Source organism: Cebidichthys violaceus, unplaced genomic scaffold (genome assembly GCF_023349555.1).
Source record: "Cebidichthys violaceus isolate CVI_PGR_0920_01 unplaced genomic scaffold, fCebVio1.0.p SCAF_4, whole genome shotgun sequence".
Lineage (NCBI taxonomy): Eukaryota > Metazoa > Chordata > Actinopteri > Perciformes > Stichaeidae > Cebidichthys > Cebidichthys violaceus.
Window position 1 is genome coordinate 6,478,074 of NW_027176594.1, and position 17,724 is coordinate 6,495,797.

The following is a 17,724-nucleotide window of genomic DNA, read 5'->3' on the forward strand; positions in this document are numbered from 1 at the left end:
TTGCATTTAGTTGCATCTGTGCATGCAAGATCCCACAGTGCCCCTGAACTCTTGCTTACCTCTTGACCTGGTGCCAATGTTTTGGAGAGTTTTGAAAGTGAACCACAGGCACAGAAGGTACACCAGTGACATTACCATCTAAGGCAAGTAGGAACAGATTCAGGGTGGATGATCTACTTTAGTCAGGTGCTGCCAGATTCTGCAACATTGAATTAGGCCCATTACATCCACCCAGGCTGCCCCACCACATCCTGCAGTCTGAGAGACGGGGAATTAAAGCAGTGAAGATTAGCTTGTGAACCGGAGCAAAATGCACTCTTCAGACCTTTTTGCTAAAGTTTCACATTACACACATGGTATTTTTGTTTTCTTTTTCATTAAAGATAATTCTTTAGTCTGGTCACTGTTTTAACAATCAGATGCTAGACACGACCAGCACATTTTAATGTAGAATGTAGTCAAAATTTGTATTTGTGTGTGTGTTTGCTGTCCAAAGGAAACCATGTATCTCCAGAAGTGGTAATTTAGATTTTTTTCAGGCAAAGATTAAGTGTTCCTTCATGATTTGAGAAGATTCTGCTGCTTCTTAAGACAAATAAACAATTGAAAAAAAAACACATTTGATGAGCTGAAATTGTCAGAAAAGCATAAAATAAGGCTGCCTTTCTTTGGAGATACATGGTTTTCACATGCAACAATATCCATTGATTGTTGTGCATGCACATACATAAATGTAGTTCTCCCATACAGTCAAATTCCCTGTAAATCCCATAGATTAAAAATGAAAATGTCAATGGCTTGCCACTTTCAATTGCATCTTTATTCATCTTTTTCGTAACTCTGAACAAAATTACAATATTTCAGAAATGAATTAATTTTGCTTTTGCAGATGGGCAGTTTTTATTTATAACTAGGAGTGTATTTGCCCAGAGAACCCCACCTGTACAAAATTCAGGGGACACAAAAAAGTGAGCATCACCCTTCAGATCAGTGGAATGGTAATTGTCTAAGGGGGTAAAAGAGCCATTAATCAATAGGGATTAGTGGATAGAGCAAGATTGCAAAATGTCAGTTCCTATAGCCAAATTCCTACATGAGCGTTGTGATAGACAGAGGCTCCTCAGGCTAACACACATGGACAAAAGGGATTTAACCACTTTCGCAGGATTTGGCAACCCTTGTTCACCTTTATTGTGATTTTAGGCTCTGTTGTGGGTTTCTGCGTTTACAAAAGGTGGATTAAATTCTGCAGAGTTAATCAGGACAATCTAGATTTGTCTGTTTAGGTTCCTGGTGGTTATTATCTGCCGTAAACCAACTAGCCTATTGTATTTCCAGGGCTAAATGTACCACAATAGGATTTGTCAGTTCATGGATTATCTGCCGCGTTATGTAACAAACTGACTCTATGTGTTCTTGTGGCAGCTGGTATGATTTGATGAACATTATCTTTTGACCGAGAAAGAAGCACCATTTGTCTTGGGATATGTAGCAATAATGTCAATAGCTACGCTCTCAGAAATAGGACATGCGCCTTTTCTCAAGAGTAATTATTCCATTACATACCACTGTGGGTTGTTCACTGTCCCTGTGCTGATACTCCATTTTCCAGCAAATCCCTCACTAAGAAGCAGTCTTTTTCTTTTCTTTTCTTTCCTTTTTTTCATTTCTTTTCTCCTGCTGACTCCCTCATTACATCTCATATAATGTATCTCTATTGTCCCTGCTCCTTCCTACTTTTTTCCCACACTGCTATCTTGAAGCTTGCCTTACATGCTTTTGTATTGGACGCCATCATGATAAGCAGTATAACAAGCTCTCTCTAGGGTATCATTGAACTGACTTGATATTGTTTAATACTGTCTTTTTTTTATCAGTGTTGCTCAAGGGTATTACTGTTACTTGTCTCTCTATGAAGGTGCCTTACCTGTTCAATGCTTTGCTCCTTGACCCCACTGCTTTTAGCTTTAGCAGAGGCCATATTTCTGGCAGCATCAACATTCCCTTCAGCACAGCGTTCAGCCCTGACGGTGAGCTGGTGCAGTGTCCTGCAACAGGAATCATCCAGAACTACAGAGGACGTGTCATCGTGATCATTAGCCACGCCATGAAAAGTGCTGCTATGGTGAGAAAGCAGTCACACACACACACACACACACACAAACACACACACACACACACACACACACACGGCCGGGGACAGCAGATGAAAACTAGCCTCTCTGGCTAACTCTGGCTCACCTACAGTTTCACTGTTGATTGGTGTGCATTGTCCCTGCAAAATGAATAAACAAATAAAATAAATAAATAAAATAAATACACACACAATCTAAACTCTTAAAGTGTTAACTCAGACATATAAACCCAAAATGTGCATTACATAACCTACCATAGAGATGTCATATACAGACACTTTATGTTTGTGAAAGTCAATCTCTCTGTAATGTTGCTTTTTTGTAATATCTAAGGCGGACATGTTGGTATCATTGTTTGAACGTGTATTAGAAATGTTGAGTGATCAGCAGTGAATGCAGGTGTGGTGCAGATAACAGATGGTAGTTTTGTTAAAGTGCCCTGTGGTGCTTCTAAATCACCAGATTCTCTCCCAGTTTACTGTTTTAGCCATGCAAGTGAGAGTGCTTTGAGATGGCAATTCATGTCATTAATTTAATTACTTTTTGGATTTCTTGACATGATGACGTTGCGAGATGAAAAGTTAACAATTATCTTTGTCTCGTACCTTGATTTTTGACCAGATAGATAGATAGATAATTCATCAGGGGAAATTTGGTGATACCTTGAAGACCAGTGACATTCCCTCCATTCAGCCTTGGCTGCACTTTGTTTTCCGTCTAATAAGCAGTGAACACAGAGGTTCGCATTAACATGCTCAACTCAGAGGTGAACATTTCAAACATACTGTAACGGGTGGTGTATGGACCCAATTGCAGTACAAAGGACTCAGAAGACAGAGGTAAAAAGTTCAACGTTTTACTTAGACTCCGGCAGACAGGCAAACGGTTTAGAAACCGGCAAACAGGAATCAGGAGAGGAGAGGCAAAGTTCTTGGTCAGGGACGGAAGGCTAGGTCGAATAACCAGGAGGCAGATGAAGCAGGGAATCAGGGACAGGCGAGGTCGGTACCGGGAAGACAGGCAGGACAACGCTGGAAAGACTCGCATGGCAAAGAACAATCTGGCAAAGGAGTGAGTGTGGAGCTGGTGACTATATGCTGGGCTGATTGCATGTGATGAGAGGCAGCTGTGTGCACAGGTGAGTGGAGTGAACTGACGAGGTGGGCGTGGCTGACAGGTTGAGTGGGGCAGAGGCAGGATCAATGGGAAATTACTGATGGCTGGATGACTGAACTGTGACACATACCTGCTAAACACCAGCATGTTATCATTGTCATGAGCATGTAATCAAGCTGATGTTGGGCTTTATCGCAAAGCACAACTGTGCCTAAGTACAGCCCCACAGAGCCTCTAGCAAGAAAGATGGGTTTGGTAAAGATTGTACTCTGGCTGCTGTGTTCCAAAAACAAAAACCTGAGCGATTTGCTGCAGTGCAACGACAAACCAAGCAATAACAGAGCAGGGATGTTTTTTAAACTGTAGAACAAAACAAAGTTGGCTCTATATTCATCTTTTCAGAGGTGTCTCATTGAGAGTGATATCCCTTTAGTGTCCTGGGTTGGGGTCATGTCAGGACAGTGAAAGCAGACCTCAGGGTCATATTGCCTCCTTTAAAAAAAAACTCTGATCATCTGGACCTCACTGGAGTCTTAGGTGAACTCCACAAGAGCAGTTGTCTAGTGAGATTATGCTTTAAAAAAAAAAAAAAAGATTCATCCTGCGATGAATTATCCAGATCCCCACCCAAACTTAACATTTTCATGTGAAATTACTCACCGACACCATTATCACAAAAATGACAGTGTTTCACAATCCAATCTAAAATCCAAGAACAACACAACTAACTCCAGTCAATACACAGCAGTTTTGACTAATGTATGTTTTTTTTAATACATTTTTTGGAAATTATTTAACAATATTTCCGATCATAAGACTTGTATATACTTGTGAAATACTAGTTAATGGAAACAAACGTGAACCATATATTTATAGTTAATATTATATTTATTTGTTATATAATATTATATATTCCCTGATATCTGTTGAATATGAAGCTCTATATATAATGACTATCCTCATTGAGGCCATAGGATGTAAATGAGACAGATGGGCCACAGACAGGAAACAACTCAACCATGAAACAATATGAGTGAGTAAGTTTGATTGCCTGCTTATATGCCCTGGGAACCAAAGTACCACAGACGAGCAAAGCGCTGCTTGCACTGGTCATTGTGCCACCATGACAATAGTGTAAAATGTATGTACACAATGTATGTAATATGTTTGTTTTTGTATCATCATTGCAATGTCAACATGTGCCATAAACACTTTGCAAAACACTGTGATATTGCCTTCAGGGATATTTTTAGTTGATAGAGAATATCAGTAGAAAATTTTACTTTTTTATTAAAGAGTTTTGGAAATAATTTTCTTTAATTTTGTTTTCCTCAATAAGCATATTTTAGCTGTATTCTGAAAGCAGCAGAAAAACATGAATGAATACAGTAGTATTGTAAATGTATAGGTCTGATGTACAGTGTAATAAAAACTTCTAAAAGACACAAGGACCTTAGCCAAGGCTGTAACTGGATTTTACATAAATCATTATCTTTAACATTTCAGAGCACAAAAATAACTTCAGAGTAACAGAACAGAAAACTGTATTGATCATTATATATTCTCCTTTTGTGCTCTCGTTAGAATAAATTAGCCAAACTTAAATAAAAAAAAAACTCAGCAGGGATATTGCTTCTGGCAACATCCTAATTTAGAAAAGATGTCCTCCTTCCATATGTTGGAAAGTAAGAGAGGGAAATAAGTAGTTCTCCTTAATTAAAGAGACATGAGTCCTAGATTTTTTTTTTTTAGGGAGCAGCGGAAAGATATAAGTTTCTAACCTGGTTAAAAATAACCATTACAGAGAGCAATGGAAGAATTCTTCTGCAGATAGACTGAAGTGTAAATACATCTGTTTGTGAACTGTTTATGGCTCATGCATCAGAACGTGGTCATAGCTCTACTATTTTGCAGAGCAAATAGAAAATCTGTGTTGTTATACAGCATTGGTGTAATTATGTTTCATCATTAGCATCATTTTATATTAAGTATGATGATTGATCACCATCTTTATCATCATACAAGCAGGCAAGTATGATGACTATTCACCCCCCCTCCCCACTATGGCCAACCCCACACTTGAAAATTCCACATCTGATGTTCAACCTCAGTAATTCATCAGACCTTTCAGTCGTGCAGGTCACAAAAGTAAAGGTCAATAAAAGGACTCAATTGTGCTTAAATGCCATCCACATGTCTGTGCACCAGACCAGTGGCATTATCATTAACTCAGGGGCACAGCGATGAATGCACTCTCTGTGCTCAGGCTTTACTGTGCACCTTTAACATATTGGCGTTCAGAAGTAAGCCTGATTCTTCATGCTCTGTTTTTACTTTATTCAGTTGATTGAATCAGATTTTTTTTAACTGTACTCCTAAAACTCTTGAATGTGTGAGCAACAACCCAGGCTGGCAAAATAAGCTTTGTTTTGTTTTTGGTGCTTGGTGATAGACACATGAATAAAATGAAATCAATTAATCATTACAGTTTCTTTTCCGAGGGATTATTTTTGCACATAAATTGTTGCTGGGTTTTGCTGCGTATTTTATAAAATCTAAATTGTCCTTTATTTTTATTTTTTTTATTTTCTATTAGATAATTAGACAGCATGATTTGTATGAGCCTGTGAGCCTAGGGTCAGAACAAAAAACATATAGTTACAGACAGATTGCCAAACACATTTGTAGATCTAAGCCATGGCACCAGAGAAGCAAAATAACATAACAAAACAGCCAATTTAGAGGTGTGTTTAAGGTAGAACTAAAGAATTGTGATTTTTCACTCATTAATTAAAGGCATTTTAAGGTTCTTTCACTTTTGTTTAGACCTCTTCTCTGGACTGTGTGCGAATGTATTGACCGTATTTGACTGACGTTTCCCTGACTCTCCTGTTTGCTTTCTTGCACCTCATAGAGCTCCACAAAATACACCTCTATCACAATAAGTAGTTTGTGAAGTCCTGTGACCTTGCTTATTTCGCAGCATACCTCCATCCACCTTAAACCTGAGCAGAGCTCTAATCCAAAAAGCCAAAATAACTGAAGTCAGGGACTTTTAGGGCAATCTCACACATTTTGGATGTTTTATTTGCTAACATAAAGGAACTCACAGTTTTGCACAGAGGTCATCTGTAAAGCTTGATTGATTTTGTTTAAATAATACTTTCGGTTTTCATTATTAATATTTTCTTTTTGGAAGGTGGTGTACCATTGAAATAAGTTCAACAAACAGCGTTGTCGTCTAATAAGAATTCTCTGGAACTCTAATCTGGAGACAGGGGAGAATTCATTATCAGTAATGATATTCTTCCAATATATCAATGTATATGACAATTTTGCAAAATCACATGGAAAGCAATCAAGACTATCAGTCCAATGAACTGTGTCCCATAAATAACACAATGCAAGCATTAATGTTGAATGGCCTGACATCTACTGTATGTAGATTGTGAATGAGGATAAACTACCAGGCCCCTCCCAACATTTAATTAAAGCTACGCATTCAGGTTTGGTTAATCTCCTGATGTATGACACAACTAAAGTTTATTTATCAATGTGTCAGTTTCTGTTTTGTAATACCTGTTGTGTATGTAACATCTTACATTCTTATTCAGAGGTTTCACTATCAGATTTACTCAAATGTCACAAACACATGGGGTTACACAACACAGGTCAAATGAGAGGTCACAACAAAAGTAACATCTGTTCTTTCTAACGCAATATCCCTGCTATATTTGGTATTGTGATTTGTAAATTTTTCTAGCTTACAGGTTATGATTCAGTCTGATGTGTAATTGACGTTGAGACTTTATGGTAACCTTTGAGGCTGTCTTTTGTTGTGTTATTGCATTTCAGTGGATTGAATTGGAAGTTATATCTACAGTAAATACACAGGGTTATTTTATCAACAGTGACTGCATAAAGAATGTCACAGAGAAACATCTTAGAGGCAGGTTCAGTCCAGACAAGTTCCTTGTTGTCTCTTAAATTGAACTGCCTTTCCCTTTTTTTTTTTTGTCCTCCTAGTTTGCAGCACACCTGGTTAAGGTAAATTTCCAACGGGTTTGTATTCTGGATGGAGGGATCAACAAGCTGAAGCCCACTGGACTCCTGACTGTCCCCTCCCCTCAGATTTGACCCCGTATCTCAGCTTCACACTAAGAAAAGAGGCGAGTGTATATTGCAGTTGAGCCGATATTGAAGCAAAGAAAAATATTTAGACTTTCTTTTGATATACATTCAAATTGAACTGTGGTGTAAAATGAAAAATGCAATTTGATTTCATCACCAAATATTCTTTCAGGACATTTTCTGTCTCCAAACAAGAATGATTGAATCAATTATTTTTTTCTGAATCAACTGCTATGTGTTGTAGTTGCTTTGCTCTGATAAATGGAGCTGCCTGTGAAAGTCTTGATGTATGTCAACCTGTCTGTTCTGAGCCAGTTGATCTAGGAAACTGTTGTATACTCTGTGGTCCCTCTATGAGGTACACTTGTGTGAACCAAAGCAATCCAATCCAATAGTCTATAATGTTGAACCCGACTACATTATATTCAGAGGTGACAATAGGGAGAACAAAAGTTAGAAACACCTCACTATAGTCCACCATTTACTATGACCTCAGTAATAGACATATAAATGAATTAACTAATTTCTGTCAATTTCAACAAAACTGATATTATAAGCTTTGCGGAGGTAGATTATATGGCAGAGCTCTTGTATTAAATTGCATCAGATTGTACAGGTGTACAAAATCAAGTGGCCACTGAGTGTATGTTTGTGTTAGAAACAGTAGAAATAAGTCAGTGATTTGTGCATTTGGTGATTTAATAACTTTGCCTTTACCTTGTTTACCTGTCACTGAATTGTCCCTTCTAGGTTTTGTACTGTATGTATTTGTTATGCCATAGAAATTGGTTTCTATCATGTTACACTTGTTTTTAATAAAGCTCTCTGATGAATAATCTGGATAAACACTGTAGGTGAATGCTTAGTTTGTTGTTTTATAATGTTTTTAATTGACTGTGTTGTGATGTTCTCACATTTAAAAGATGGTTTGTCTTGATTGATGAGCAATGCTGCCTTAAAACATCATTATTGCATCATCTTCCTGTGGTTTCGTGCAGAAAATATTCATACATGTCCAACATTCCATCACCAGAAGTAACTATTTACTATTGATACTGACTCGACACTCCCACAAAACTGTGTATAAAATGAGAAATCAGTGCTGATATCTTCAAGACATCAAGAGAGCAGTTCATCAAAGGAGCTTCTTGGTCTCATAAACAGGTAAGAGAGACGCTTCATTAAATTATTTCAAAAATGAGACTGTAATAGATTGGTGAGGGAAAAAACATTTAATGTTATTTCTTATATCTTTTGCCAATGTATTTTTCATTATGATACCAGTCTCTTTGCACTAAGGTTCATCTGGTAACGGTTAAGCTGATCAGTACTTCGAATGGTTATTATTTTTCTCTCCCCACCAGGATTCCTCTGCTTGCCAGTGTGAAAATGGTGAATTATAAAGTGGCCGTAGCCACTAGCAATCTCGCCACTGCCAGCACTTTTAACAATGTCTTCATTAAGCTGGTGGGCACAGATGGGGAGAGCGAACGCACCTGGCTCGAAAGCATCGCAGGGCCTTTATCTTTCATCAGTGGAAAAGTAAGTCTGAAATAATCTCTAAATGTCTTCTTCAACTTCAGATTATTGAATTGAATATCAATTTAGAGAAGTTGATGTAAACCCTCGTCAACTCAGACTGTGCAGCAACTGTAACTCTTTAACTTACGGCCTCAAAGGTGACTAAAGCAACAAAAAAGTCCACATAATGAGCTCCAATTAAATATTATATTCATGCATTGTATACATTTTATTTTGTCCATCCTTCTACATTCAGTATTGTATGCTAACTATCGAAATGTTACAGTTCACTTCCTGGTTATCAAATACGCAACCCGTTTCTGTCATTACTCCAGGTGTCCAGTTTTACTGTGTCCTGCCCCGTCTCCATTGGAAAGCTGATCTTGATTGAGATAGATAAACAGCCTCACTTACTCTTCTTTGAAGACTCTTGGTTCCCTGCCAAGGTGGAAGTGAAATCCCCTGAGGGTGACACCTACAACTTTCCCATCTACCGCTGGATCACTGACAGTGAGGTGCACCTCTTCAGAGAGGCAACAGGTTTGTGTGAATTAGACTTGTCAGACATCCTGTATGCTGTTCACTGACCACAGAAGACATAAAAAAAAATGCTGGTCTATGAGGAGGCTGGAGTAACCAACTCGCTGTATTTATCAGCAATTTAAAACCTTGTTATTTCTTTCTTCAAGCTCTGAGAGTCTTTGAAGACGACCATCATCTTGGCAAATACAGTCGGGAGCTGGAGCTGAGGCAGCGAGAGGAAGACTATCGGTGAGCAATCAGAGCATATACACTTTTTAACTTTAAGCACCCCAAAACTAACATTCATCTACGCCGTTTTTGGGAGAAAATTAACCACCATATAACATTGTTACACCTGCCAGGGTTTATTGAAATGTATTTTACAATATTGAAGTCAAGTTGAGAATATTATGCTTACATATTAAATTAAAACTGCTTATACACTTGTATCTGTGCAAAGTTCCTCATTACTCAGCTCTTCTCTATTTACCAGCTGGGATGTGTATGTAGAGGGAATACCCCACTGCATAAAGTCAGAGGACCCTCTTTCGCTGCCTTGTGAGGTCCGCTTCTCCTTCACCAAGACCACAGAGTTTCTTTACACAGCATCCACTGGGTGAGGTCTTCAATTCTGTCAGATATCTGTGACTGTACCTGCCTATGAAAATGATTCAAGGCATAATAATAAAGTTAATTTATGCTTTTATTTTCTAGGCTGGCTGAGCTGCAACTGAAGGGACTTTCTGGTTCCAAGAACAACTGGCCTAGTATTGATGCTATCGATCGGGTGTTCTGCTGCAAACAGACTAAAATGTCAGGTACTATCATGGTAGTTTAATGAAGTACTTGTTACTGTATGCATGATTCAACTATGTTCATTCGGATATACATGATGCTACCTAAAACATGTTATAATTGTTTTGATTACTTGGCTTAATAAACAGGGAAAAAATGTCACAGAAGGAATCGTTTAACAGTATTTAATTGCATACAATCAAGACTTTGATACATAACTATAAACAGTGTCCAACCATGTCTGTGAATGCAGTCTGTGCAACACATTGTTTCCCATTTTCCAGCTTCACATACAGTGTATAGAGTGAAGCTGATAATTGATAGAGGAAGATTTCCTAGCATAAAGTTTATAACTCAATGAAGTTCAACTTTTTTTTCAGAATATGTCCAGGAACATTGGAAGGAGGACACTTTCTTTGGCTACCAGTTTCTAAACGGTGTCAACCCCATGTTGATCCAACGTTGTTCAGTCCTGCCCAAGAACTTTCCTGTCAGTGATGACATGATCTTCCTCAGTGGTCAGTCTAGCTTGGCAGAAGAAATGAAGGTGAATGTCTTGACTTTGATTGATCTTAGAGTCATATTTTGCTCCATGTCATGATACATTTGAAAATGCAAGTTGCAGTTACATTCAGTTACGTTCACTTAGTATAATTAATATTCACTGTATGCATGTGAGTCACATTATTTCTCATCCTCACTAAAATTAAATTCAGAAAGGAAACGTATTCCTGTGTGACTTCAAGCGTTTGGATGGGCTGAAAACAAACATCATCAACGGGAAGAGACAGTACTTGATGGCTCCCTTGGTCCTGCTTCACAAAACACCTGATGATCAGCTGATGCCAATTGCTATTCAGGTGAGATTAACACTCAAATAGTTTATTGTAGTGATGACACTTCCAGGACGGACAGACATGCAACACTATAGATGTTATATGTACAGAGAAGACAGAAATACCTTTAGTTAAATTACACAAATAGAGTGCAAACATATATGAATAATGTGGATCAGAGAGAAAAAATATTTAAAGTCTTTTCATTGCAATTGCCAGATTGCCTCCCTTTTCCCTTGGCCAAAGACATGAGAATTTAGGCATTAGATTATTAAAGTGGGGCTTCTGTTCTCAAGTTGACCCTGTGCTCTGACTTGGGATTCAAAGAAATTATGAATATGCTCTTAGAGATCAACAGAGTATCGAACGTTATTGACCACTACTGGTAATGTATTGAATGGATTGAATTAACCACACCTCCCTTCCTTCTCCTGCAGCTGAAGCAGATTCCAGCAGATGATAATCCCATCTTCTTTCCTACTGACTCTGAGTACGACTGGTTGACGGCCAAGATTTTTGTGAGAGCTGCAGATTTCAACGAGCATCAACTCAATGCTCACCTGCTGCGCACTCATTTACTGGCTGAAGTTTTTGCAGTGTCACTGCTGCGCAACGTGCCCATGGTGCATCCGCTGCACAAGGTAACTGAAAGGGAGAATAGTGAACTTTTACTGGAGTTGTCATTTTTTCAAGTTACTGATTTTTGTGTCTTCCAAAGTTGATGAATCATATTGTTTGTGTGTATATATTTGTAAGTATTTGACACTGCTGAATGGCATAGAAGCATCAAGATGTGAGTTTTCCTCCTTCCCTCAGCTCCTTGTACCTCACACTCGCTACACTCTACAGATCAACAACTTAGCTCGAGGTCTTCTAATATCTGATCGTGGAGTTTTCACTCAAGTACGAAAAGACAAACACCTAAATACCTAAAAAAAAATATATATATATATTTTCAATGTCATGTACATTATTAATCTTTAACCATAATCCTTACATATTTGAATTTTTCCTAGTTTGCAGCTTCTGGTGGAGAGGGTATGAACATACTCCTGAAGAGATCACTGTCCTCAGTGACCTACCGCTCCCTGTGCATACCAGACGACATTGTTGAGCGTGGGCTGGAGGATGTACCGAACTTCTACTACAGGGATGATGGACTCAAGCTTTGGGATATCATCCACAGGTAGTACAGGTGTCCTGGTATTGGAAAACAAGAGCTCTAAATCCTTCCCTCTCTACTAGCTAGCTTTTATTATCCTATGTAACTCAGTTGGTTTCTCATAGAGGATCAGTTAAGCTGCAACATGTGTATGGCTTTTACCTTCTTTTGCTCTTTACAAACAGTTTTTTTGCATAATTTCTTAATGCAATTTCCTACTAACAGTTTATCTTGAAACATATGCTCCATAGCAGTCACCAGAGAAACTGCAAATTCGACTAACAATGCCTTAAAATATGACAACACAGTAAATGAGTGATCTGCCTCTTGATTGAGTAGATTGGCAGTTGGCTGTAAAATGTTCTAAATGAAACAGCCTGAACTACTTTGATTGAGAACATCTCTGAGATTAGGGAAAGGGCATCCCTACCTTCCAACATTGAAGGCGTCAGTTTCAATAAAAAGCAATCATTAGTGTGGTTGACACAAAGACAGGTGATGTCTGAATGTAATAATTTATATTATGACAGAGGGCACTGTAATGGAGTTACAGAAATACGTTTTACTTTCTCTCCAAGAGTTGGCCAAGAGATGAGAAGATCAATACCAATCCTGGTTATTTGTCATCACTGTGAGGTTACCAGAAAGCCAGGAGACTCCAGGAAGTCCCTGCACCTGGCAAATGTTTACCAAGAATAAAATGCGGCATGTAACTAATTTATTTTCTGTTTGTGTATAGTTTAAATTAAATAAATACAATGCGTTAATTAATCAAATTTGGAGGTGCTGGTAGGTTTATTTTTTGTCAGTATGAAGCTAGCCAGATAACTGTTTCCAGTTTTTATGCTAAGTTAATTGCCACCAGGTTGTAGAGCTATACTTAACACACAAATATGAGAGTGATATTGATATTCTCATCTCACTCTCAACAAGAAAGACAATGGGCAAGCTTCAGAAAATGTCACACTATTTCTTTAAAGTTGTTTGATCTACTGTGTTAAATAAGCCAACCAAATTCTTAAATAGAACAGAACTGATTATTCTAAAGAGATGGCCTTAAATTGTCTTACAAAAGAATGTCTTACTACTGCAGTATGTGTTGTGTATTACAGTGTGTTATAAAAAATGCCTAATTCAACTGGGAATGTGTTTAACAGAACTTATCCACATTTGTCAAAGGTTTGTGCAGGGAGTGCTGAGCTTCTACTACAAGGATGACACTGAGGTCCAGAAAGACTCTGAACTGCAGAAGTGGATTTCGGACATTTTTGAACATGGATTCCTTTCCCAAGCCAGCACAGGTGGACTTAAAGACAAGCTCAATCTTAATGATGATGAATGTGCACATTTATGAACCATTATATAATCTTAATGCAAACAGATGTCTTCTAGACATCTTAAATGCAGTTTATTCCCTCTAATTGTCAGGAATTCCAGAGAGCTTTACCACCGTGGCTGAGTTGGTCAAGTTTGTCACCATGGTGATCTTCACCTGCTCAGGACAACACTCGGCCGTGAACGCTGGACAGGTAAGTCCTTTTAATTCAGTTATAATAATGCTCTTTTTGTGGAATGGGTTCATGAGGTTTTTACTGTTAGCAGGTCTAACATAAACAAGAGTCTACAGCCGTGCTAGCACGACTGTGAGGCTGCACTTTGGCACGGTGATACTTTGAGCTATAAACAATAAAAGCTAACATACTTGCAATGGCAACGCTAACATGCTAACTTTTAGCAGGTATAATGTTTATGAGATCACAATCTTTGTTTACCATGTTAACATGCGAGCCTCATCAAGCTTTTTCTAATCAGCACAAAACACAAAGTACAGCTGAAGCTGGTAGGAATGTCATTAGTTTTAAGGTATTTGGACATAAGACAGAGTATTGGACAAATAAAAACTTTGATCTGATAGATGAAAAGTCATAGGATCACCAACGTTATTAGGATTCATCCTCTGGGGACCATGAATGTCTTTGTTCCAATCCAATATTTCAGTGTGGACCAAAGTAGTAGACAGACTGACATATGGCGTAGCTTCAAACAGTATTAATCAGTCATCTGTCAATCATTCATTCTTCACAGTTTGACTACGGTGGCTGGATGCCCAACCATCCCCTCACCCTACAACGTCCTCCACCAACCACAAAGGGGACAACAAGTGAGGCCACAATGCTGCCGACACTCCCCGATGTCAACACAACGGTTCAGATAATGTCCACCGTATGGCTACTCAGCAAACAGTCCACTGACTCTGTAAGTGCCCAAGTCTTTTATCACTGAAATGAAATTCATGTTCAAGTTGTTTAAAGTAAAAGGTCATTGGAGTTCTGCCAACTAAAACTGTACATTACTGTATATTGCCAAAAGTCTGTTTTAAACATTATAAACGTTTATTTTTTTAAATGTATCATTAATGTCATCAGGTCCCTCTTGGCAAGTACCCAGAGGAGCATTTTAGTGAGAAGATTCCCTGCAAGCTGATACAGGATTTTCAAGGAGAGCTTCAAGTGTTAAGTGCAATCATCAACGCCAGAAACAAGAGTCTAGAGGTCCCATACACATACCTGGATCCAATGGTGGTAGAAAATAGTGTGTCCATTTGAATATCAGAAGGTGTGACCTCCACAGATGTTGGCCTAATTCAACACTACATGTGATCGTTGTATTGATTTGGTAATTTTTTTTAAAATGTTCTGTTTTAAATCATAAGCCACATCTTAAATTTTCTTAGTTCATCAATGAATATATTGTAGAGATAATCAAAATACAGTTGCAAACGTGTCAATTTGCTTTGCTTTTGCTTTCTCAACACAAGACTGTGCTGTGGATAAGTGGAGACCAGGGCCGTTCTCCAGTCAGAGGATCAGCGGTTCGATCCCCGGCTCCGCTAGTCGCATGTCAATGTGTCCTAGAGCAAGACACTTAACCCCAAAATTGCTCCCGTAACTGTTCCTACGAGGTGATTTCTGAATTGTAAGTTGTTTTGGATAAAAGCGTCTGCTTTTGATGATTTTTTTCTGGGACAACTCTACAGCATATGTGTTGTGTTGCAGCCATTCACTGCTGATTCATCTACAGTTTATTCTCTTTGTGAGCCTGTTTGTTGTGGGCCAACTGATACAGAGCAATAAATATATATATTTTTTTGTTAGAAATAACTAGTATTAGCTCTGTGTCGTCGTCATCAGACGAAACTTTCAATCAAGCTTCTTTCAGTGAACTTCATGTGCTAAAGAAATAAAATTAAACATGGTGCATATAAACATTTGCTTGAGTCAAAATTGTCTGTGTCCTGCCCCACCTCTCTTGGAAAACTGGTGCAGATTGAGATGACAAAAAATCTCTCACACTGTTCCCAGAAGACACCTGGTTTCCCTGAATTGTTTAACAGGAAGGCAGAAAGAGAAGTCATCTACAACTTTTCCAATTGTACTTGCCTATTACACTATATCGTGCTGTTTACACTTTTACTGCCCCCCAAACATACAAGAGAAGAAATGGCAAATTTGTAATCCTATCTTTTCCTTAGCTCTAAGCATCTTTGATAATAATCATCATGCAGGCAAGTACAGTAGAGTGAAGGAGACAAAGCTAAGAGTCCCAACTCTTATGAATATCGGCAACAGTATGAACTGTCCCCAAAATGTAAGGTTGTCTAAAAAAAATGTCATGTTTTGATAGCCTGACAGAGGTTAAACTGAAAGAACTGTCTGATTGCAAGCAGACTTGAATTGACATTGAAGTGATTAGCAAAGTCTTCTACGTTTCTCTTTTCTCATTTCTACAAGGTTCTCTGTCAAATAAATGCAAACGTCTGTCATATTGCAAAGTCTCAAAGATTGTTATTGTGATGGTGAATTTTCCCTGTGCTAGTACTTTTCTACTGTGACTTAGCTTATGTGCCTTACTCACTAACAAAACCATGACATATGATTGTGTACCTAGTTGAATGGTAACAAGACCATATGTCCAGGCCTGTTTGTCATGTGAGAAGAGGCCTTTGCCGTGCATTAGAGTTCTGTGGGGAGCTTCCATAGAAGCATAATTGGGAATGAAAGACCGGCAGTAGGAGCACATACCTAGCAATGACATAAGTTGCTTTTTAGTCAGAGGATTAGGTAGGTCAATGATGGCAGAAATGCGGTCTCGGGAAAGAATTTTCCCTTCACCAGAAATGTCATGTCCCAAAAAGGTAACATGCTCTTTGACATATCGCAATTTAGACAGGCTGACTTTGTGGCCTTCAGAGGCCAGGTGCTGGAGCAGGACTTTACATTTTTCACTGAACTATGAGAGAGAGAGAGAGAGAGAGAGAGAGAGAAAGAGAGAGAGAGAGAGAGTAAGCGAGAGAGAGAGAGAGAGAGAGAGATAATTAAATACATAAATAACTGTCTATTTCGGGCGCAAGGGCACAATTTTCTTTTCATTTTTTCTTTGTTGCCGTAGCAACAACAAACGCAGGGATCAACCTCTTCCACGGGTGGAAGTGCTAACGGGCCAGATAGCTAGTCCAACTGATTAGCTCAGAGGTTCTGAGACGGGCTAAATAGCCTGGAACACGCAGAACTATTTACCGGTACTTGGAGGCGGGTCGCAACCGGTCGAGTGCTATGCATGCAGATTCTTACAAGTAGCACGGAGCTAATAGGCTGCAGCCTTCTTCTTTTGCTGTCTACTGGAGTACCGCTACCAATGGACTAGATTTCTATATACGGGCGTCCTCGTGACAGTTAATTTCACAATTTAAAAGCTAGATTTCATGAAGTCCTTTCTGCCAACAGCTTTGACTCCATATATTAATATTCAACTTTATTTTATAAAAAACAAACATAATATCTTCGACCGTGCCACTTAACATTGCCAGAATTTTGTATAATTCCACTTTGTAATACTCTAGTGTAGCCGAGGTTTATGTTGCGCCTACACTTTATAATAAAACAATAACACGGGGCTCCATAGTCTGCCCACACTTTTTTCTCTTTTCACACACACCACAAGAACCTTTTTCCTCTTCCCTTTCTTCCGTTTTATCCTTCACAATAAAAGCCCCAGGCACATACACTGGAACACTGCTTCCATGAGAGCTCTTAAAGTAACTCAACATATTAACATTCACACATCCCCTCCTCCAGTAAGAAATGTTTCTAAACATTCTAAATGCAACAAACTAATTTACATATTTTACTATGAGCATTTCGACATTTAAAACATGTTTAATACATGGTGATGTTTAAAAGAGTGGTTCAAAAGTGAAAGTTTTTTCACCGACTATTTGAAGACCAGGGACGTGTGGTCAGGGGAGGCAGGTGAGGCAGAGCTGATATGAAATATGAAAAACAACCAGTAGTCAATGTGCAAGCTGCCAATTGAATGGTGATTTAAGATACTCTATTGGGTTCATATATTTGTAAATCTGACTTGAGTCAGTGCCTCACCAGCCACGAACCTCAATGTACGTCACTGTTGAAGACGATCAAACGTTCACGTCTAGACCATATTTCAC

General features: G+C 38.6%; 2 protein-coding genes across 2 annotated transcripts in view; both read left to right on the forward strand.

The window, feature by feature from the left end:
- The window catches only part of tbck (TBC1 domain containing kinase), a 43,418-nt gene extending 35,183 nt beyond the window's left edge, over window positions 1–8,235 (forward strand). Inside the window, exons 25-26 of the mRNA XM_068727800.1 lie at window positions 1,966–2,125; window positions 7,278–8,235. Coding sequence (XP_068583901.1) covers window positions 1,966–2,125; window positions 7,278–7,388 — 271 coding nt within the window. The 3' untranslated portion in view covers window positions 7,389–8,235. The remainder of the gene's footprint in view (window positions 1–1,965; window positions 2,126–7,277) is intronic.
- An 83-nt stretch (window positions 8,236–8,318) lies between these two features.
- On the forward strand, window positions 8,319–16,023 carry LOC137885489 (polyunsaturated fatty acid lipoxygenase ALOX15B-like). Its single transcript, XM_068727801.1, has 15 exons — window positions 8,319–8,546; window positions 8,747–8,924; window positions 9,239–9,443; window positions 9,593–9,674; window positions 9,919–10,041; window positions 10,140–10,243; window positions 10,601–10,767; window positions 10,937–11,080; window positions 11,494–11,697; window positions 11,873–11,959; window positions 12,073–12,242; window positions 13,398–13,519; window positions 13,647–13,747; window positions 14,304–14,474; window positions 14,645–16,023. Exons 2-15 carry the CDS (start codon window positions 8,772–8,774, stop codon window positions 14,822–14,824), a joined length of 2,013 nt encoding a protein of 670 aa, XP_068583902.1. The 5' UTR covers window positions 8,319–8,546; window positions 8,747–8,771; the 3' UTR covers window positions 14,825–16,023.
- The last annotated feature ends 1,701 nt before the right edge of the window (window positions 16,024–17,724 follow it).

Bases quoted from the DNA above. Each gene is read 5' to 3' on its own strand.
- LOC137885489 (XM_068727801.1), top strand. From the start codon at position 8,772: ATGGTGAATTATAAAGTGGCCGTAGCCACTAGCAATCTCGCCACTGCC. The intron at 11,081-11,493 runs GTGAGATTAACA...CTTCTCCTGCAG, and splicing joins TGATGCCAATTGCTATTCAG to CTGAAGCAGATTCCAGCAGA. The intron at 13,748-14,303 runs GTAAGTCCTTTT...CATTCTTCACAG, and splicing joins CGGCCGTGAACGCTGGACAG to TTTGACTACGGTGGCTGGAT.